General features: G+C 33.3%; 2 protein-coding genes across 2 annotated transcripts; both read right to left on the minus strand.

The window, feature by feature from the left end:
- LOC102627677 (protein NSP-INTERACTING KINASE 3) lies at nt 1-5580 on the minus strand. The gene is made up of 11 exons (XM_006483842.4): nt 4576-5580; nt 4175-4307; nt 4016-4087; nt 3719-3862; nt 3509-3580; nt 3327-3386; nt 3133-3230; nt 2882-3028; nt 1556-1897; nt 717-1108; nt 1-625 (listed from the first exon to the last, which is right to left on the minus strand). The coding sequence occupies exons 1-11, from the start codon at nt 4676-4678 to the stop codon at nt 317-319; spliced, it is 1872 nt and encodes a 623-aa protein (XP_006483905.1). The 5' UTR covers nt 4679-5580; the 3' UTR covers nt 1-316.
- An 8749-nt stretch (nt 5581-14329) lies between these two features.
- On the minus strand, nt 14330-15716 carry LOC102627378 (F-box/kelch-repeat protein At1g23390). Its single transcript, XM_006483841.3, has one exon. It carries the CDS (start codon nt 15676-15678, stop codon nt 14464-14466), a length of 1215 nt encoding a protein of 404 aa, XP_006483904.1. The 5' UTR covers nt 15679-15716; the 3' UTR covers nt 14330-14463.
- Between the last annotated feature and the right edge of the window lie 7986 nt (nt 15717-23702).

The raw sequence follows: 23702 nt of genomic DNA on the forward strand, positions 1-23702 counted from the left end.
TAGAGAAATTCACTTTAAGCTTAAGCTGCAATCTTGCGAAGAAAAGAAGGCAACAACTATACAAAAGATCCTTTTTGGACAGACTCTACATATTTGTATATCTAACACATACCAAAATTTTGTGACAAGAAGCTCAATCAACTGGATAAATTTTCCAACAAAGAACAAGAAGCTTATACATGAATTTCCTCTTTTAACTTTTTTACAGATGAATACATGGCGTGTTGGCATGCAGCGGCTATCAACAGCAATCTCATAATGTTTTCACATGAAGGCTCGAAGCATGAGTGGTGCGGTATATAATGGAGGGTAAGGATCACCTAGGACCCGAAAGCTCCATTGCCTCTATCACAAGTGAAGATTCTTCTATAAAATCTGAGTATCTTTTTTCATGAGTCCGGTACCTTGGTGTCTCGATCTTCTGCGATGCCTCCCATTTCTCGGCCAAACCGTCACCTTCCAACATCTTTAATACTTCAGACATTTTTGGGCGGTGCAAAGGGTTAAATTGAGTACATAGAAGGGCCACCTGAACCATTTCTTCCAGTTCAATCCTGTCCAATTTTCCCTTCAGATCCTTATCCACCATTTGGCTAAGTTTTCCTTCCTGATGGAGCTTCTTTACCTAAAATAAATATTAAGTTAAAACAGAAATGTCAGAGAAGATTTAAAACCATATCCAAACTTGATTGATTAGAGAGAATATGAGAACATACCCAATCAAGCATCACACCTCTCTGGTTTGCTGCCCGTCCAAAATCCAAAGCTCTCTGACCTGTTATCAGTTCAAGCAGCAAGATCCCAAACCCAAATACATCTGTCTTTTCTGAAGACTGACCCGTTGATAAATACTCTGGAGCAATATGGCCAACAGTGCCGCGCACAGCTGTGGTTACATGGGAATCCCTGTGATCCAAAAGCTTTGCTAATCCAAAATCTCCGACAACTGCCTCGAAATCTTCATCCAGCAAAATGTTGGCTGCCTTGACATCACGGTGGATAATTTTGGGGTCACACTGTTCATGTAAATAAAGCAGACCCCTTGCCGTGCCCAAGGCAATCCTTTTCCGTCTTGCCCAATCTAAAGCTGGCCGACCATGAATGTGATCTGCAACCCACAGCAGATCTAATTATTTTAGGGTCTAGGGAAGACATCAGATCCTGGAAAAATTTTTACCTACTAAAGTTGAAAATTGTTTGTATAATCTTCACCTTTACTTTCAAGCAACAAAAGTTGAATAACTAACTGCTTGAAATTTTACACTTAAAACAGAAAAACGAAAAAGGGTTTTCACCAACTGAAAAGGGAGCCGATGAAGATAAATTAGTGGATAAACTTCAAAGAAGTATAAGCAAAATCCATTTCTAGAAATTTAAGCACTATGATTCATTGGGCAAGCGATTTGATAACCAATGAGATTCTTGTCACAGAAAGCAGCTACTAAGAGGCTGCTTGCTGTTTCATATAAAATAGATAACCAGAGCTTTGTCTGAAACTGTTAAGTTTGTTTTATAACCTACCCAAGATAAATTTTGTAAGAGTCAGCAAACTAACCTCTTAATCTTGATGCTACACTACCATTTGGCATATAGGGATAAACAAGAAGCCTTTCATTTTCAGTAGAGCAGAAACCACAGAGCCTGAGGAGATTCCGGTGGACAGCTAAACTTATCGTCTCTACTTCTGTCTGAAATTGGACTTCACCCCCAGCTATATTATAGTCCTTCAGCCTTTTAACAGCCACCAAAGCTCCATCACTAAAGCATCCCTTGTATACAATCCCAAATCCACCTCTTCCTAGAATATTTTTTGCACTGAAATTGCTAGTTGCAGCCCGGAGCTCCTTAAATGTATACCTTTTCAAATGACCCAGAGACACTTCTGGATCATATTGATCTGCCACACAACATATAGTGGATTAGAAAGCGTGGATAAGTGGATGACAAAAAATGGTTCATTGCAATGCAACTAACTAATTATATTATGAATTATAATTTAAAATGTCATGGATTAGAAAGCATGGATAACAGAAGCGCCTGTTAATGGAGAGTGGATAATTCGATGCTTATGCACATTAACTATGTTCGAACTTCGAAGTCCACTTTAGTTCCAATAATAAGGGAGATGGAGATGATCTCACAATCCAAGATTTGCTAACTGAACTTGATCTGCACGGCAACCTTTCTTCACTCATTTTAGTAACTTTGTAGACTTTAATTAAGCACCCATTTACTTAGTCTCCTGGTCTTCAAGTCATTTACAGCTCCTTTCAAACATAAATAACTTTAAAACAGAGGATAACTACTTAAAAAGCTCCAACAACACATGAGGACTTAAAATAATTAATAACGTTTTGCAACAACACATCAAAGATCTTAGTGTTATTAAAAAATTTTAATTTTTTTGACAAATATAGTACCAATAACGTTCCCAGCTAACCACCCAACAGCGGGATTTGCATTCAAAGGGGGCTACGTCATTACGGCTTGCATAACTACTTATGCTTCTGTCAAGGATTTTAGCAATAACTCACTTGTGAAGACAGCCATAAACCCAGAAGAATTTACAAATAGCTATGAAAGCTTTTCTATGGGGTTATAATCATTTGTCCTAGTCAACCAAACCCAAAAGCGTGTACATGGCTCTGCACACTCACCATCAAATATTGATTATATATTACAGCAGGCTCTAGTAATTGTTAGCTACTCACTCTGTTTAGAATATGTGAATTAGGAATCTATTTCTTGTTGTGCTTAAAGATTATAAACACGAATGATCATATTGGGCAATATATCATGTGTGTGTGTGTGACCATAAAAGTGCTGTGAGAATGTAAGCATTAATCATGTAGCAAAGCAAAAGAAAGAGAGAAAAACTAACCATTGACATCAAAGAAAATCTGCTGATTGTGTCTGTAACGCAACCAAACAAGTAAGCCGACAACAATTATGACAAAAAAAGCAGCACCAAAGCTTGCACCCAAAGCAACAGCCACACGATGGCTTTTCGTCCCAGAGTCTGATTGATCTATGAAATCACAGATCCAGCAGTTTAAATATTTCATCAGAAGGTTGTAGAGTAGAATATTGTAAAAAAATCAAACAATCCTGGATAGGCTATGTAGCAGAAACCTTTAAGACCATTTGGCGGAAGGGAAAGAGGTTCCGGAAAGACAGCAGTACAATTGTTGGTCGCCTTCGGTCCGCAAATCAGAGGATTTCCTGTAACTCTGAAGAAAATAGAGAGAATCAGAATAATAGAACCATTAATACAACAATCTGTAGAAAGAACAAATAAGTTTTGGAACAAGGAAAGAATGGCTTACTTGAATGTTCTTGCTGATATTTTAGGCAAAGAACCACTTAGATTGTTATAGGAAAGGTCCCTACAAGCAGAATTAACCTTCAGCGGTGAATAATTTATATATACTGAAGTAACAATGAATTACACTTCTTCACTTCCAGCAAAACTAGGAAGTAATCATGTGCGGAAGTTAATCATACATACACTAGAGTAAGACTTTCAATCTTGGACAAAGACTCAGGGCATGATCCTGTAAGGCTATTATTGTTCAACCGCCTGACTTGCTCAGCCAAAAACATAAAACATGTAGGAATTAGAATCAACATCAAGCGTAAACAGTATGTGAAAGATGGACAAAGTTTATGCTAATTAAGGATGCAAGATGAGAAGCAGTGTAAGGATTCTGAAACTTACAAATAATTCAGATTTCCAAGGTCCCCCAATGAGTCAGGTATTTCACCAGTAAATTTATTGTTGGAGAGATCAAGAGTCTGAAGCTTCTCCAACTTCCCAAGTGAAGCAGGAATAGGGCCCAAAATTGCGTTATTCTGCAGTAACCTACACGTTTATGCAAAGGATGAGCAATACGTCAGCCATATTGGCTCTGCAGTAGGTGAACAAACTGAAAATTCACGAGGAAACTACAAATATCAAAGTGATAAGAATGATGAATTCAAAACCAAAACAAGAAGCATGGAGGTAATTACTTACACTGATTGCAACTTGGTGAGGTTTCCAATCCACGGTGATAAGGTCCCAGATAAGCTCTGACTAGGAAGTCCCCTGTTTAAAGCAAGGAAAACATCAGTTAGAAGTTGCCTCATATAGAAAGTGGAAGAATTGTGATACAACGAGATTCAAACAACTTACAGAGCAGAAACATAGCCATCAGGTGAACAAGTAATCATTCTCCAGCTACAAGGATCCACGGAAGTGATATCCCAATTCTCCAGAACATTATAAGGGTCATGTAGATTGTTTTTAACGGCCACTAAAGCTACCACTGCTCCAATTTAAATGGAAAACAATTAATAAACGAAGGAACTTAGCCTTCTTTACCATAACATAAACATGTTTTGTCAGCCAAAACAGTGTTAAACTAAAGAAAAGATTGTGGGTGCTAAATAAGACATCATTATGAAGGACATTTAAGAAGTTCAGATAGTCTTGCAGTGCACCAAAGCATTTACTCATAAAAGAACAAAAATAGTTCAACTTAGAAACAAAATAATAGGCGTCAAAGAGAAGGGAAACAATAATGAAAAACTAACCTTCATAGTTAATACCAGCAGGAGAAAGAGTAGCATAACAAATATCTATCAATGCCAAAACCAAAAATCCCACCCTCCAAAACTTGTAACTCTTCATTTCCATAGTCTATTTTCAGTCGAGTAACATCACTCTGTCTCCACAACTATTATCACCAGCCATTCTCACATGAGGTGAACTGTCAAATGTTTTTCTTTGCTTTGCCTTATCCAAAACAAAAAAGTTCCCTCTCAGAATCAGAACCAACTTAAAAGAAAAAAAGAACTTTTTATCGCTTACGCTTCAAGAATGGAAAACAACAGACACCCAGTTGATAAAAACAGTGTCTTGAATGTTTCCAGTAGAGATAAAACAGAGAGACAGAGAGAGAGAGAGGTTTGGGAGAACGAATGAAACAAAGTAGAATGAGGCACTATACGGGCCGAGACAAGGAGCAAAAGAAAGTGAATTTTCTCGAGAAAGAAACAGGTATCATCATCAAGCCTGAAATTCTGAGATCCTAGAGATCTGAGTTTGGTTTACTAAATGGCTTTTGGGGTGATCCATGTGGGTTGTGCAACTGTGTTGTTTGCTTTCTATCTTTGGTTATTGTTCTTTCTCACTCTGCTGTTGATTCCACTTCCCTCATTATCTTCTTTGCTTTTCTAGTTTTAAACAACACAAAACGGAAACATATTTGAAAAAACAAAAGCAAGTAAAATGAAATTCACTTTAGTACAGAAAGCAAAGAACCAACACACGCAAAGGCAAAAAGCAAAAGGCTAAAAATAACACACATACAGATGCAAGTAGTATGCAGCCACAGACACAGTAACTAATGGGAAACCAAAAAAAAAAAAAAAAAAAATTCTTTCTTGCTCTACAATTACATTGAAGTGTAAAACGTAAATGGAATTAAACAATTAAAATGAGTGATTGGACCGAAGGGTGAAGAGGGGTGTGAGGCATTGATCAGAGAGGAACAATGGGATGTCGTCTATTGTCGATTTTTGCAAAAAGAAAATTTTGTTGCAGTAACTTGTTTGTTTGGCAGGTCACGTGCTTTGATTGTCTTGCCTTTTGTTTGCTTTCGCCATTTTTTTTTTTTTTCACGAAAAAGAAAATTATGAAGTTCTGTTAAAAGTTTCTGCGGACAAGGTCCCACGATGCTAACGTGCGCCGGATATTTAACAGTTTTTTAATTCACGGTAATTATATTTTGTTAGTGGTAGGTCGATGGATTATGCAAATTGGGATGGTACAGAAAAATTTCAAGTGGATTATGATCTATTTAATTGATAATAAAAGATTCGTTCGTATTAAAAGTTTTGATGAAAATGCAAGATTTTTTAATTTTTTTTTATTTGTTGCCTTCTGTTAGAAGGCATGTGTCGATTCAGTCCCGTACAAAATAATGTTTATGTAAAACACCATTAAAAAAAAAAAAAAAAGAACCAATTAGATAGGGCCACTTAAGTCACGGACCGGTCAGGCGTGGTTAGTTAGACTTACGAGTTTAGACCAACGGACCTGTCTGTCTGTTCTGCTAAGATGCGCCAGATCCAACAATAATGCAAAATGGCCAGGCCAATAACAGTGATCATTCGATGGCCCCATCCATTGCTTTATTAACATCATAAAATTAGCATATAAATAAATAAATAAATATAATTATACAAAACATCGCATTATCAAAAATAAATATTAATAAATTTTGGTTGATTCTTGACCCTGGCGGCATAACGTGAATATCAACCCAAATTTCAACAAAGCTAGACTGGAGCTAGTGAGTGGGGATGGTAAATTTCAACAATACCCATTGGTTTGGTGGTCTTCTTCTTCTCCCCAAAAAAAAAGAAAAAAATATATATTGGTGTGCAGAGAGAATTTATTCACTAAATATAATTTTAAAAATTAAAAAAAAAAAAAAGAGAGAGAGATTTGTGGAGGTGGGTGCCAAGGTGGTTTTTGTACCCTTGCTAGCTTAATGCTTTATTCTTTATTGGATACCGTGAGAAAGAATCTCTAAAATGCGCCCACCGGGACACATGCCGCATGTCTTGCACACATGGACAATCCCGGTATTTCCTCATTCTCTCTCTTTATGTTTTTTTTCTTACAGAAATAAAATAATAATTTGCTGTGATATTTGCCAATAAAACAAAATGCCATTCACGTCTCAACTCTCAATAGCAAAAAGTAACTTTTTGATTCAATGTTCATTTACAGAAAGTGACGACTGGAGTGGAATGGAGGAGCACTCGATTCAGGCTTTTTGTATTATTATAGTCTATCAATTAATCTGTTTCGTTGAGAAAAAAAAAAAAAAGTCTTAAAAATATATATATTAATTTGGGAAACCACCCATTATTCCAAGATTAAATCACTTTTTCTTCTCACACATGTGCATCGATGTTTAAGTTTCATCGTGTTTTTTTGGTATATATTTTCTTTCAATTTTTTTTGAGATGTTACGAGTCTAAGCATGCAAGTTATGTCATAACAATCCTATTTAAGTAATGTCTCATTTTCTTATTATTGTAAACTATATATTTCGACACATATGCTATCCCAATAATACATTTTCAAAGTAAAAAAATAATAATAATAATAATAATACATTTAATGGTCTTATATCAACCATTAGATTAAACAAAATCAATGAATATGTGAAAATTTCAAGTGAAAATTTTAATTAAGCCAACTTTATAAGAAATTATTTTATTTTGGAGAAAAATATTACCGAAGAAGGAAGGAAGCTAATAAATGATCGGGATGCAAACAGAGAAAGTCAAGGAACAGAATCCGGTTCCGATTAATTATTAATTAAAATACTATTGTGGGTAAACGGCAGTGCGTGAAAAGGACTGATGAGCAGAAGGAAATGGGTTTGGGGTTATAATTAATTAATGTGTTAATCAGGAATAAAATAAAGTAGTAGGATGATGCCTTGATGTGCTGTTAAAGCAGCCTATAACGTGGAAACCCAAAACCCAAGGGTATTTTTGTCGCCATGGGAAGCCTCCCTGAATGAATATTCTCCAACTCACAACTTTGTTTATGCTGATAATTTTAATTTATTCATTATTTCTTTATATTCAAAAGCAGAGAATTCCAATTGCCACGCACGAGATTACCCAAATTTCAATGGGCATGTTGGTCGCTTAGGGTGAGTGAAAGTGAGATTAAACGCCCCCTAATAAATATCTAACGCGCCCCTCAACTACTTAAAACCTAAATATATTTGCTGCAGCAGGCTCCTCCATAATATGTCTTGCTAATTCATAGGTAGAATATTCAAAATTAATTTTTTCATTGCTGTCGTTTGTAAAATTATTTTTTCATTGCAGTGGGGAACTTGCTTGATTGTATAAGGACTATGGTGATTTATTAATAATTTTAACAAAGGATGGTAATAAATGAGTTGAGTTGCCTTTTTTTTTTCTTTCCCCCTGCCCCTCCATGTAAGACTTGAGTTGCTTAAAACTATTTTATTTGAAGCTGCAGATGAACCCCTTTCAGGGGGAAACAAAAATGGCAAATGAGTCGAGTTGACTCATTAACGAGAATACTCAACTTCAATTAACGATGTCAGTTTCTATTCAGGTGGTGTGTATATATATATATATATAAACGGATCATCAAATCCTACTTGTGTCATCTCAAATTTAGTTGATCCAAGCACGATTTATTTAATAATTTTGTTAAAATATTGAAATTCTAACTCAATATAAAAAATAAATAAATGAGTTACTCAATAATCCACTTAATATCTATATATTTAATAAAATTTACATTAAATATTATATGTTTGTGTGCGTGCGCACATCGATATTATAAAATATATATATCCGTTAAAATATTACATATTTATACTATTGAAATTCTAAAATCAATATAAAATTTTATAAATGAAATATTGTGTGTATCTTCATCCTTATAAAAAAAAAGAAAGAGAGAATCATATATAATATTTTGAGTTTTGATAACAATAACCTACAAATTAATTTAAAATAAAAAATATAATCGTGTCATTAACTGAATAAATGAGTTAAGAACTTTAACTCTAATCCAAAAAGAAAAAAAATTGTGTCAACTCAGACGCAGTTTATGTAATAATCATATCAAATTTGAAAACTCATACCCATTTATTCTTGTCGTGTCGAGTAATGGATCATGTCAATTTTTGCTAGCCCTCTCTCTCTCTCTCTCTCTCTCTCTATCTCTCTCTCACTTTGTTAAAGTGACAATGCCCTCTATATTTTTTGTGTTTTAGCAATATTTTTACTTTGTTAAAATAAGGGATAAACTACAAAATAAGAAAAACACATATTCAGTATATTAAAGGATGAAATATATTGTATTAGAGTGTGTGCTTCATTAATTTTTTAGTTTATCTTTTACTTCAATAATTTAAGAGATTTTTTATTAGATAATGACTACATATATAAAATTATTTTTTGGTATACATATCGACATATTTTAAAATAGGAATTCGCTGTATACACCGATCCATATTTTAAATGATGTAAACATTTGCACTAGAGAATGATATTATTATTATTATTATTATTATTATTACTACATGTGTGTATGTGTGTGTGTGTATATATATATATATATATATAGAGAGAGAGAGAGAGAGAGAGAGAGAGAGAGGAGTCATTCTCTAGTTTTAAGGTGAGAATGTCATTAAAATATAAAAAAATACATATTTTAATACTAAAAAAACTGTATTTTTTAATTTGTTAATAACATTTTTATTTTAATAAAGTGAAAGTTCCCAGTAGAAAATAAATAAAACAATTATATGTGTGCGTGTGCGCGTGTAAGAGTCTCTCATGCGCGGACAATCAAATACAAAATTTATGTTGATGTGGTTAAAAGACAAATTTTTTTAATGTATTTTTTTTCAAGTCTATGAGAGTTCGTATTTGCGTATATCTTAACACTAAGGTGATGTTTGGTTGGGAGGAGAGAATGGAGTAGAGGAAAGTAATTTAAATTCTCTTTTTTATTTCTATTGTTTGGTTTGACAAAATATATAAGAATTTAATTTCCATTCTAATTTAATATTCATCATAATATAGAATTTGAATTCTACACCAAGCAGTGAAGAATTTAAAATTTTCTTATGTTAGAAATTAAAATTTTCAAAATTATCATTCAACTTTTTAACTTGTTTAATGCCATTATTAATTATTGTTTTGTTGATTTAATATTATAAATGGACCTCCATAGGAAAGTCGTCGGACCACTGTCGGACTTTGCCGTACGGCTGTTGTGCCGCCACCGAACGTTTCACCGGATCTTTGCCACCGGCCACCAGACTGATATTTCATTATATATATATATTATTAATATAAATAATTTAATATTTAAGGTAAATGATAAATTTATCTAAAGAAAAAAATTATAATTCATTTCCTTATAAATTTTATATTAAAAAAAATAAAAAAATCTAATTTCACTACTCTTCTCCATTCTTTTCTTCTCTCTTCCACTTCATTCCACTCTTTTCCTTTCCCCCATTTTCTTCAAACCAAATATGTCCTAAATACATATTTTAGCGTTCACAAATGAGAAGCTCCCTGCATACATATTATCTGAACCGTGACTCCGTGAGACGGCAATGGACCAAGCCAATGGCAGTAATTATAATATTTTCATATAGAGAGTATCTATAAAATGAATTTGTGTTTTTCTTTTTTTATCTTTTAATTGATTTTTAAATGATATGTGTACTATAATATTTACAAAAAAAGAAGAGAAAAAAGGCGATACTTCTGTGATTCAACACTGTTTCTGCAACCATATCTCTCGGCAAATATTCAGAGTAGAGAGCAAGAAGATCATCAATCCATGAGTGAATCTTTGAAGCGGGAGCTTTGATCAAGCAATGCAGAAACAAAAAAACAAAATTGGATTTGGATCAAACACTAAGGTGCTAAGGGGGGCCACCCAGCGCCGGCCCCTAGGAGATCAGACTGATTGATGTTCGATAAAATAATATATATATATATATAGATGTACTCAACATGGCGATATGTCCCATCCTTATTGGACCAACATCTAAAATCAGATGCTACATAGCGTGATTATGCCCCTTTTTCGAAATCACCTTTTTTCTTTTAAAAAGCAGTCTTTGAATTATGGAAATGAATTAAAGAGTTCTCGATTTGAAAGTGGGTTCGTTCGATTTTGGATTTTGGATAGCCGGACCACCAGACTGAGAGACTTGCATGTGTTTGATTTTTTTTAGATGAAGCGAAGCGACGCAAAGCCAAGGGAATGGAATAGTGGAAACAGGAAAGTGTACAAGTAACAACTGTTCTTTTTTTTTTTTTTGGCCAAATTCTGGGTTGTTTAAGTTGTGGAGATGATTTCATATGGGTCCATGATTTTTTGGCATTGGCTCTATTTTAAAGTGGTCCCTTTTGTTTTCAAGTGACGATTTTTCATTTGGCGGACCACCAACCCTGAACCAACTTGGATCATTATTCCATTTCAATATTTCATTCTTTATTCGTATTATAATATTCAATTTTTTTTTTATTCGATTCTTGTAACTAATTTGACCATGTGGCGAACTACAATTTGTCATCCATAATTGCTTTGCTCATCGTTTAGTCTTATATAAACTATCATCTCCACCTTTTTTTTTTTTTTTAAAAAAAATTCTTTTAATTCATGTTTACAAGAATTTTCGACTACTATACATACCCTTGACATTTGACAAGTCAGAAGTTCGGAAAAAGATTCTATGCAATGGAACTGGGCTGCTTAATCCGCCAGTCCCAACGAAGGGCTTTCCAAACACTATGGGCCTACACTTGGGCTTTTGGGCTGGTGTAGAGATCCATCTAAATGATGATTTTTTTTTTTTTTTTCGGGGGAGCAACAAATTGCCGGACCCTTCTAAAATCTGAGTTAAGGAGCATCTCCGCTGGCATATGGCCTCATCAGTGCAGCCACATCCTCATTAATCTTAAACTGCAGGTTGGGTTGAAATAGTTGGAGCTTCGAACATGCTCCAATTGGGATTGAATTTTGTACTAATGTGATAGAGGATTGGGGGAGAGAAAAATAATTATTTTTTTTCCCCCCACTTTTCACTGTTCAGTTGCACCACCCAATGTGAACAGTTGAAGTTCAACTTCCATCAAGATCAAGTGGAGGAATTTAATTCTCATCAATGGGTAAGAATTTCAAATTCCTCTCTTATTCTAATGTAAAAATACCAATATTATCTTCCAAATAAAATTAATCTTAAATAAGTTTAAGATTTAATTAATAATTGAAACAATTTAATGCAAACAATTTATATTTATTTTATTAAATTATATGATAAAACTATTTGAAAAAAAAAATGCAGTACATTGCAATTGCCAGATTGTCACTGGGAACGATAGCTGGAATTTCACCCTAGGCGCACTTCACGTTCACGACCACTGCCAACGGCATCATTGTGAGCTAGTCTACAACTCTATGGAATTAGAAATGACAATATATATTGTTATTTAATTCAAATATCGTTGACAATCCATGGGCTAACTATTGTATTTTTTTTTTCAAATTTACGTCGACTATTACATTATTTGTATTCAATAAGCATATGTTTAGAAACTAATTTGAACTAAATATAATTATTTCTGCAGTGTTAATTAAATTGATTATAAAATAATAATGAAGTAATTAAAAATATAATATAAAACTAAATGATTTATTATTAGTTTATTTTCTAGATTAAATTAATTTATAGTTTGATTATTTTTGTTATATTTACCAATTCATATTGAGAATTTAACACTAAAAATCAAATGGTAAACTTGCCCAAGTAAAAAATATTTAGTTTCTTTCCCTCTCAAATTCTATGTCAAACCAAACAATGAAAATTGATTTTCGCACTATTTTACTCTCATCACCATTCCCCTCCTCTCGTTGTCTCTCTTATTCCCTCGTTTCCTTTATTCAAACCAAACACCATGGGAGTTTATCCTTTAAAGTGCCAATAATATTTTTTGAGGTTTGGATTTCCTCGAAAATAACTCATTTTATCCTTGTTTCTTTTTTTTAAAAAAAAAAATATATCATCACAAACAATTTGTGTCTATAACATTATCACTATTGGATTCTAGTAATTGTCTGTAACAAAAAATCCAAAAAGATTATGGTATAGGCACAAGTTGTTTGACTTGTTCTTGTTGCTGCAATTATCAATATAACAAAAATAAGGTAAAGTTCTTACGGTAGCTGGAATTTTACCGTAGGCGCACTTCACGATCACGACCACTGCCAACGGCATCATTGTGAGCCAGTCTACAACTCTATGGAATTAGAAATAACAATATATATTGTTATTTAATTCAAATATCGTTGACAATCCATGGACTAACTATTGTATTTTTTTTTTCAAATTTACGTCGACTATCACATTATTTGTATTCAATAAGCATATGTTTAAAAACTAATTTGAACTAAATATAATTAGTTGTGCAGTCTTAATTAAATCGATTATAAAATAATAATGAAGTAATTAAAAATATAATATAAAACTAAATGATTTATTATTAGTTTATTTTCTAGATTAAATTAATTTATAGTTTGATTATTTTTGTTATATTTACCAATTAATATTGAGAATTTAACACTAAAACTCAAATATGCCCGAGTAAAAAATATTTAGTTTATTTCCCCTCTCAAATTCTATGTCAAACCGAACAATGGAAATTGATTTTCGCACTATTTTACTCTCATCACCACTCCCCTCCTCTTGTTTTCTCTCTTATTTTCTATTTTCCTTTCGTCAAACCAAACACCATGGGAGTTTATCCTTGAAAGTGCCAATAATATTTTTTGAGGTTTGGATTTCCTCAAAAATAACTCATTTTATCCTTGTTTCTTTCTTTTTCTTTTTTCTTTTCTTAAATTTATCATCACAAACAATTTGTTTCTATAACATTATCACTATGTAATTGTCAGTAACAAAAATCCAAAAAGATTATGGTATAGGCACAAGTTGTTTGACTTGTTCTTGTTGCCGCAATTATCAATATAACAAAAATAAGGTAAAGTTCTTACGTTAGTTTTAACCTTAGTTCTGTTTAGAAACTAACAATGCAGCAATGGATGGAACCACAATCCATATATAAACACGAATACGGAAATTAGAAATTTGGAATTTCGCAAATGTAAAGAGTTTAGAAGAGGGGATTATGGAGCAAATTTGAGAGAGACAATATCAAATCAAAGCAATTAATTGAAAAGTGGAAAATGAAAACGCCGCAACTATTTTAAAACCAATTGCAAAATATTTCACAACACTAGCAATGCGTGCGGGTGCGACAAATAATGGATCAGATCATGTGCAGTCAGAAGGAGAACGTGCATGGTTGCAAATTTCAAATACTGGAGATATAAAAAGGCACATCTTTAGATCAACAAAAATAAACGCAAAGCCACTCGGCCTGCGTTTATCAACAAAAATAAACGCAAGGAGAACGTGCATTGTGAGAGTATTTTCTTTCTTAATTAAATTTGAGTGAAGACAGTCTTCTCCTTTACCCAAGTGTGAAAAATAGACATCCTTCGAATATTTGTGAGGGTTAAAGTCTAGGCAGCGCTCCATTAACATTGATGTAAGTTGGTCCCAGTAATAGTATGGTTTGTAAACATCAGTTATAGTCTCATGTAATATGAGTTGTAATTTGAATAATAGTCTCGTGTAATAAAAAAATAAAAAAATAAAAATAAACGCAAGCAAAAATAAACTAAAAATACTAAAAGACTAAAATGTAGTCACTCAACATATTAAATCTGAAATATTAAAACAGAGCAGCAAACGTGTAAAAAAAAGAAAGAAAGAAAAAAAAAATACAATAAGTGAGATGTGCGGGACTCAGAAGAAGAGGTCATTGAATTTGTTTGAAGTATACAGATCTTGGATTTTCATGCAGCAAAGCCCTCTGCAAATCTCCGATGCCGACGCTAGAACACGTCAAAATTAACCTGCCCTTTATTTTAGCATCTTCCCCGTCCACCACCACATTCTTTATTTCACTCCATTTACACTCGTCATCACCGCATTCACCAATCTCGCAAAGCACCAAATTTTCGGAATTTGAAGGATTATTCAAGTACACTGAATCTCCCATCGACGTTACACTGACGCTAGTTAGAGAAGCGCTTCCACTTCCACTGCAGATCTCTTCATTCCCTTTCAGCTTCTCCAAAAGCGCTTTTGGCATCTCACCTATCTCCTTCAACTCTTCCAACGACCCCCCTTTTATATTTACCTGCCATATCTTTAAACTCTTGACGTCCTCAGCTTCCCCAGTGAGCCCCACCGCAATCAAACGGTCGTTTGCAAACGTGATCACGGAATAAAATACCTTCTTCTCGTGATCAAATTGACGTAAATGGAACGGTCCGGACCAGCCCTTAGTACTGGGGTCGAATGAGACCGTAACGCCCGAGTACTTCTCAGTCACGTAAAGTTGACGAGAATTTACCGCAACCGACAGCCAAGTTGAGGCAGCTGAGTCTTTGAGAACGGCTGGCATGCTTTGGCAGATTTCCCACGTGCGAGTGTCGACGCTGTACATCTCCACGGCCAGCGGGTCGTCTTCGAAGTCGCAGGCCCCGCCGGCGACGACTATTTTGTCTCCGACCAAGGCGACAACGGGGTCGGTCCTCCACACGCGAGGGGCGTCCACGTGGTGCCAGGCGAGATGGAGGGGGTCAAAGGAGAAGGAGAGCTTGGAAGGCGAGAGGGTGTAGAGAAGCGTGGAATGGGAGGAGCGGAGGAGGAAGTCGAAGGACGAGGGTTGATTGTTCTTGATTTCGATCCACACGTGGGAGCGGGCATCGTAAGCGTGCGCGGTTGTGAGGTAGGGGGCCATAGTTCTCTGCGACTGCGTATGCAGCAGCAGCCAAGGCTTGATTTTGTTGACGCGACGGAGAGAAGAGAAGACGGCGCGGTTCCATGATCTAGACACGTAACAAGCAGAGGCGAGGTCGATCAGTGGCACCTGCGACAGTATGGCCTCTAAGATGTCTCCATGGACAATACTATTATTAGTATTGCTGCCACTATCACCTTCTGGGGCCGCTGCTTGTTTATCCATTTTCGATTGTATTCTTCGTTTCAGCAAATCCTCTTCTTCTTTGACTTTATAGAGGGGGAGTGGCGTGAAAAAAATTTATGACGTAATCCAATTAATTCATGCACAGTATAATTAAATTTAATATAATAATCACTTATATAATAATTTTTTAAAATAAATAAATATATATTATAATATTATTTATTTATTATATATCTGATATAGTAATTCTGATGTATTATAAAAATTTTCAATTACACGATTCTTAAAGTGGGTTGAACAAACATACACGTTATGTCATGTTAACACTTACCTAATATTACACTTAATAGATTTTTTTTTCCACTTACATATTTATATTTATATTATGACGGAAATTCTAATTCAAGACAAGTAGATAACATATATACACTCATTTATGCTGCTCAATTGTTAGTATTCATTATATATATATATATATATATATATATATATAAAGTGCCATTAGAGTATAAAAACAGTTGGTTTGATCACCTCTTGCAGTGAAAACGATTAATGTTAAATGTTTAAATTGTGCATAAAAATTAATTTTCTCGTGCACCAAATTTAAAAGTGAAATTTATATATAAAAAAAAAAAAACGTTTTGTTTAGTACATGAAATTGGGAGTGAGGTTAGCGTGTTGGAAAAAATTTTTTTTTTAAAAATTATTATAATAGGTTGCAGCGCAATGTTCTCATATGGATGGAGAGGTGATCGGATAGCCATTAAGCTAAATAATTAAAAAAAAATCATATCTATATTTATAATCAATTATAGTTAGTAAATAATATATATATATATAGGGTCCGCCTAAGTTACGTTAAACGTACCTTACGGCCTGGCTGTGAAATTTCATCCAGCCCCCCATATTCACTGTTATTTATATTATATTCATGAATATTATAATAATTTTTTATTTAGAAAATTTCATTTAACCCCTTACACTCAATTTTATTTTATTGAAGTCCTAGAGTACGAATTTGCCCCCTATAATTTTAAATTCTCAAAATAACCTTATTTAATTATTATTAATTGAATTATAATTATAACTATTATTTTATTATAATTATAAATATATTTATATTTTTTAAATAGATTATTGTTATTATTAATAACAAGAATAAAAAGTATTACAATTAATTAATCTATTAACAATAATTAATAATATTTTTTATTAAATTGTTAATAATAATAATAATAATTAACGATAATTATTATTAATAATTAATTTTTGAATAATAATAATAATTAACAATTATCGTTAATAGATTGTGACTGACTCTGAACAAGTTGCCTGATATTTATATCATACTGTATGCATTCACTTCTGGCTGCAAAAGAAATTAAAGCAATAGCTTTCTTGTTAACCAAACAAGAGATTTAACAAAATCAGAAACACACGTTTCTCAAAACTAACAAGGACTTGGACAATTATGGCACTAAGTAGTACTGCAATTAATATCAGTGATGAGGGTATGTTGCTACTTTGCTAGCTAAGCCTAGGTGGGCATTGGCATTCCTAGGACTCTGAACAATTATCGTTAATTTTCAAAAATTAATTATTAATAATAATTATCGTTAATTATTATTAATTTAATAAAAATTATTATTAATTATTGTTAATAGATTAATTAATTGTAATACTTTTTATTCTTGTGATTAATAATAATAATAATCTATTTAAAAAATATAAATATATTTATGATTATAATAAAATAATAATTATAATTATAATTCAATTAATAATAATTAAAATTTTTAATTAAATGAGGTTATTTTGAGAATTTAAAATTATAGGGGGCGAATTCATACTCTAAGATTTTAATAAAATAAAATTGAGTGTAAGGGGTTAAATGAAAATTTTTAAATCAAAAAATTTTATAATATTTATGAATATAATATAAATAACAGCGAATATGGGGGGTTGGATGAAATTTCACAGCCAAGCCGTAAGTTACGTTTAACGTAACTTAGGCGGACCCATATATATATAGTTTTACTATATATTAGTTAATAAGAAAAATATTAATTTGACTATATTAGTGAGGGCTATTTTGGTAATGCTGCATCTTTTAAAATAATTGTTATTAGCTGTCCTGTAGAAATAATCAACTGTGAAGAGAATCAATTAAACACTTAGTAAAATTTATTTTTAAAAGCACTGCGCGTTTTAAAAGCAATTGTACATGTTTGGTAAATCTTGTAGTTAAACTGTTGTGATAATATAAATAACTAAAGTATACGTGATATTGAATAAAATTTATTTACACATTTATAAACTTATATATAAAATTATTTTTTTATCATGTATATATAATAATTGATTACTAATACTATTAATTTATTTTTTATTTGATTATCTCGATGTAGTTGACAATAATAATACTTTTTAAATTTAATAATTTTATTTGTTTAAATATTAAAAATTATTTTAAATTTTTATAATATGCACAAGAATATATATAAAATTATATTGGGTATAAAAATAATTTTCAAAATCATATTTTAAAAAAACTACCGCTTTCTTACTTTTCAAAATTTGTTATATGATTGGCTAAGTGTACAGTGTACAGTACAGCTGTTATTGCGTGCATGTGCAATGGGTCTTGGGGCACGGGGTTTTATTATGGGTGATGGATAAGTTTTGTGGTACTACGTTCCATGATATTACTGCCACGTGTCAACTTCAAGTGATATCTTTTTGCTTTTGGCCTTTTTGGAAGCATGGTGGGATTTTAATGGTGAAAGTGTGAAACATTTGAAAACAGTCGAAAATTTGAGCATCTTGCAACAGTCTATTTTGTAAAAGACAAAAAAAAAGGAAATTTACACTAATAGCTATAAAAATTTTGACTTTTTTCATCTTAACCCCCTAAACAAATTTCTATCAACATTAGCCATAAAAGAATTTTTAAGACCAAAATACACCTCTCTCTCATCTCTCCCCCAACACTCTCTTTCACCCATCTCTCCCAAACCGAACAAACTCCCATCATCGGCGGTAACATTAGCCCTCGTCGACGGCGGCTTCATCCCTCATCGGCGTCCGATCTACCATTTATAGTCTTCAATAAAACCTAGGTTAGCTATTTTATTTATTTTCATTAATACGTAGTGGTATAAGTTATTTTCTGAACTTGCTCGAGAGTTTTAGTGAACTGCAAGTCGTGGGTGAATTTGGCGACAGGCTGCCTGCCGCACGAAGCTTGGTGCGACAGGCACCTGTCGCCAGATTCACCCACGACTGGCAGTTCACTGAAACTCTCGAGCAAGTTCAGAAAATAACTCATACCACTATGTGATGCCGATTAGTGTTGGATTCGGATATATTATAATCGGATTTCACTTTTATCGTTGCCTTTTGTCGTCGCCATTGGTTGATGATTCAAGAGTGGAAAGCTGCATTTGGTTTGACGAAAGGGGAGAAAGAATGTTGCTTTTGGTTTGTAAAGAAGGGTAATTTAGGAAGAAAAGCGTGTGTTTGGCTAATGTTGATAGAAAAAAGTTGAGAGGATTAATTGTGAAAATAGCAAAAATTTTATGGTTATTTTTATAAATTTTCCAAAAAAAGGGAGAAATTTACAGTAATAACCATTAAAGTTTTGATTTTTTTCATCTTAACCCCCCAAAAATATTTCTATCAACATTAGCCATCAAACAACTTTTGAGACCAAAATACCCCTCCTTCATCTCTCCTCCAACACTCCCTTTCACTCATCTCTCCCAAACCGATTCAACTCCCATCATCGGCGGCGACATCAACCCTCATCGGCGGCGGCTCCATCTCTCACCGGCATCCGATCTACGATGTACAACCTTCAACAAAACCTAGGCTAGTCATTTTTCTTATTTTCATTAATTTAAAATGAGATTTTAGAATAATATTAGTTATAGCTTGAGAATAATGGTGGTGGTGGTGGTGGCGGTGGTGGTGTTTGTGGTGGTTAATGGTGTTTGGGAGTCTTGTTTTTCGATTTTGAAGTGTTGTGGCTTAATTTTGGGGGTGGAGAGGGAGGGGGGCAGGGCGCGCGCGCCCCACTGTCGCACCAATTTTTAGAATGTCCTTTTTTTTTAACGAGTCAATTTTTTTTTTCTGTAAACGTAATGTAATAATTTTATAAATATTACAGATACATGGCGAAATCAAAATCACCGGATATCGAAGTAGGCAAGATGTATTTTCGTTATGCTGATCACTTTCCTGGTCGAATTTCTAGCATGTGTAAGTTATCCTCAGTCGTAAAAGCCATCGAGGGAAAATTAACAAAGCGGCAGTTGAGTATGTTCAAACAAGATATATTTAGGCATTTCTTGGAGTGTCGAAGTTTTTCATTTAGTGGGGTAATTTTGCACAATCTTTTACTGAGGCAAGTGGCTCATGAAGAAGATAGTCGTGATGATCAGTTATGGTTTCAAATTGGTGAGCATTTGATTCGCTTGTCAATTGTCGAATGGTGCTTGGTTACTGGACTTTCATTTGGTGTTGATACCAATAAAAAAAATGATGAAATGGAGCAGAGGTTACGGAATACGTATTTTGGTGGTGTGCATCGTAAGATTAATGTGAACGAATTTAATGCAATATTTAAGGAGTTGAAATTCGAGGAAATGGACGATATTGACGCATTAAAGATTGCGCTGTTTTATTTTGCGGACAGAGTACTAAATGCAAGAAAAAATCACTGTCAAATCAATTTCGACATGTGGCTCAATACCTTCACTCGGAACTCGAGGTGATGTGGTAACGAATATAGGAATGCATCCAAAATTAGCTACGTCGGATGCCATATGTAACACAGCCCTCACCATTTCATCATCAAATATATCCATGGGCAGTGCACATACACGATATAATGTGTTACTAGACCTCAAAGTTGTCTTCATTGTGATACTATATTCATTAAGATTAATTTGTAACACATCGTATACTCTTGCCAATAATTGATCAAAAAGATAATTTTTCCAAACCAAAAAAGCTCTATTTTTACCATTGACATACTTCATACGCCCATCCTCTAATGTCTCCCACCAATCATCGTAACACAATTCAAGTACAACTGAATCCATTAAGCCTGAAATTATAAAAAGAATAAATTATTTCAGCCCTATCAAATTAATAGTTAATTATAATGAATCTGGCTTTTGGTGCGACAGGCTCCCTGTCGCTAGATTCACCCACGAAATCATCCGCAGTTCAGTCAAACTCACGATCAAGAAAATAACTCATACCACTATGTGATGCCGATTAGTGTTGGATCCGGATAAATTATGATTGGATTTCACTTTTTATCGTTGCCTTTTGCCGTTGCCGTTGGTTGATGATTCAAGAGTGGAAGCTGCCTTTGGTTTGACGAAATGGGAGAAAGAATGTTGCTTTTGGTTTGTAAAGAAGGGTAATTTGGGAAGAAAAGCATGTGTTTGGCTAATGTTGATAGAAAAACGTTGAGAGGGTTAATTGTGAAAATAATAAAAATTTTATGGTTATTTTTATAAATTTTCCAAAAAAAGGGGTAACAAACCCCTATGTTCCTGGCTTTATTTTATTGTGTCATTGATTTAATATTGAAGCACTAGGATTCCACTCGAGTCAAATAATAACTACATTAAGCAAATGCATCATATATTCATGCAAACTGAACAGCGACACTTCAAACTCGCATTAACCTTATTTCAAAATAACTCTGAATTATTTACTAAGAGTAAACACATGAGGCATATTCTATTAAATTTTCATTTATCTATTTTATTTTAGGTACCATCACAATACGACGGCCCCTGTTATAGTACTCGAAGTGAATTATATATTAACAAACATATAATTTTATTCTCCTATTTTTTTGTATTATAATTTACACGCAAAAATTACAGATGATAAATAAAAATGAGTTCAATGAATTTATTTTACAGGGAAATATTTATCATCCCGATTTTATGTGTAATATCACGCGCGAATTCAACATAAATATTTAATGGTGTATCGTGTATTATTATGTAGTGTTTCGGGGCATCGTGCCAATTTCGATTACGGCGTCGCTTTCAGCGGGTTTACATTTGCAATCCAACTGCGTGAATTTTGGACCACTGTTTGATTTTTTTGTGTTTGAGATTAGGCTTAATCTTGAAACTGGGGCACGTCAATTTAATTTGAAACAATTTTGAGCAACAAGTTTCAGTGGACGGACCCACCTGGCCTGGGTTGTCAAGGGCATTTTAATGTATGTCCTCCTTATCTGCTACTTTATTGTGTTGTTGCCACGTGACTTGGAAATTGGAATTAAATCAAATTTTGGATTCGCCCAGGCCCCAGGGACGTCGACAGTGATACCCATAAGAATTAATTACGGTTTCGTGGACTTTAGAAAATTTTAACTTTGCTTTTGTGTTTGGATTCTCTTTTCTCGGCAGTCGTCTTAGGAAAGAGAGAATTTTAGGATCAAAATTTTGAAAAACCAAATGGATTTGAAAATCTTCGTAATCCAATTGGTTGACGGATATCATGTTACCTACTACTTAGATAGAATCCGCCGGAATATTATTACTTCGGAATTGTGACTAGGGATAGTAATGGGGAGAGGAGGAGAGGGGACCAATCTCCCCGTACCCATTCTTGATATTTTACCTATGTTTTCGTCCCCTTCCCGTCCTTGTCAGAATTATTTGAGAGAATCTTAAATCCCTCCCCGAATAATAACAGGGGATCTCCGAGAGTTACCGATCCCCAAATAACTAATACATTTTTTTTTGTTTTCGATTTTGAGTTAATTATATTAAAATAAAAAATTCAAATAAAAGTAAAGTTCGAAGTATATCTTACATTAATATCCATTACAAAAGTCATATACATTAAATTAGTAAGTAACGCAGCATGTAAGGGAGACAAACTTCTTTTACAAACTATCATGAACAAATTAATAATCTAATACAAAATTGTTACAAATAAAATCGAATTTAGATTCAAAATTAACTTTTTCAATGGTGGCGTGGGCACTTTATAAATGTGGACTATTTTCTTTACAATAAAATAGTTAAATCGGAGCAAATTAAGAGCAAATATTATATTAGATTAGATTAGATATTAAAATTGTGATTCGCTGTGGGCAATTATAACATCTAAAAAAAAATAGATTTAAGTTTAAAATATTTAAAGAATATTAAAATTAAAAAAATTTGGGCTAATAGAATCTACTCGGTCTTTTTAATGTCCTAAATAAAAATTTAGAACTTTAATTAGTTAATTAGGCCCAAAAGTTTAATAATATAAATATTTTAATTTTTATTTTATTTTTACCAATATTTATAATTTTATAATTTAAATTTTATTATTTATTTACTAGTAATTTTAAAAAATTAAAATAAAATTAAAAATTAAAATGAGGAAATAGGGAAATGGGTAGGGGATGGGGATTCCACCCCATCCCCGTCCCCTCCTCGAATAAGAAATTTGGTAAAAAAATTTCTCTGTCCATTCTCCGAATAAGAAAATAAGTATAAAATTAGCTCTATACCCTCTCTAAATAGGAAAAATTTCCGAAGGTACCCATCTCCGTAGAGATTTTTACCATCCCGAATTGTGACATCGCTCTCGTCGATTTTAAGAGCTTGGGATATTTAATTAGAGCATGTGCATGGTGCATGCATGGATAGATATTTATGTTGTGTTTACTTGCTGGAGTGGGAGTGAGGAGTGTGGATTCCTCCCACTCCAGCGTTTACTTCCTCTAAATGGGAAGGGAGTGGGAATCCCACTCCGTGGGCCCCACCCATTTTTGGAGTGGGGAGTGGGAGTGGGACTCCCATTGGGGGAGGTGGGAGTGGGAATCCACTCCCACCTCTCCCTTTTTTACCCTTTTTATTTTTTTATTTAATTTAATTTAATATTTTATAATTAATAAAATAAAATAAATATTATTATATTTATTTGAATAATATTATTATATTTATTTGAATAATAATATTATATTTAACTAAATAATAATTTGCATTGATTCTAAGTTAAAATTATTTTAAAATAATATTATTATATTA

The sequence above is a fragment of the Citrus sinensis genome, chromosome 4 (assembly GCF_022201045.2).
Source record: "Citrus sinensis cultivar Valencia sweet orange chromosome 4, DVS_A1.0, whole genome shotgun sequence".
Classification (NCBI taxonomy): domain Eukaryota; kingdom Viridiplantae; phylum Streptophyta; class Magnoliopsida; order Sapindales; family Rutaceae; genus Citrus; species Citrus sinensis.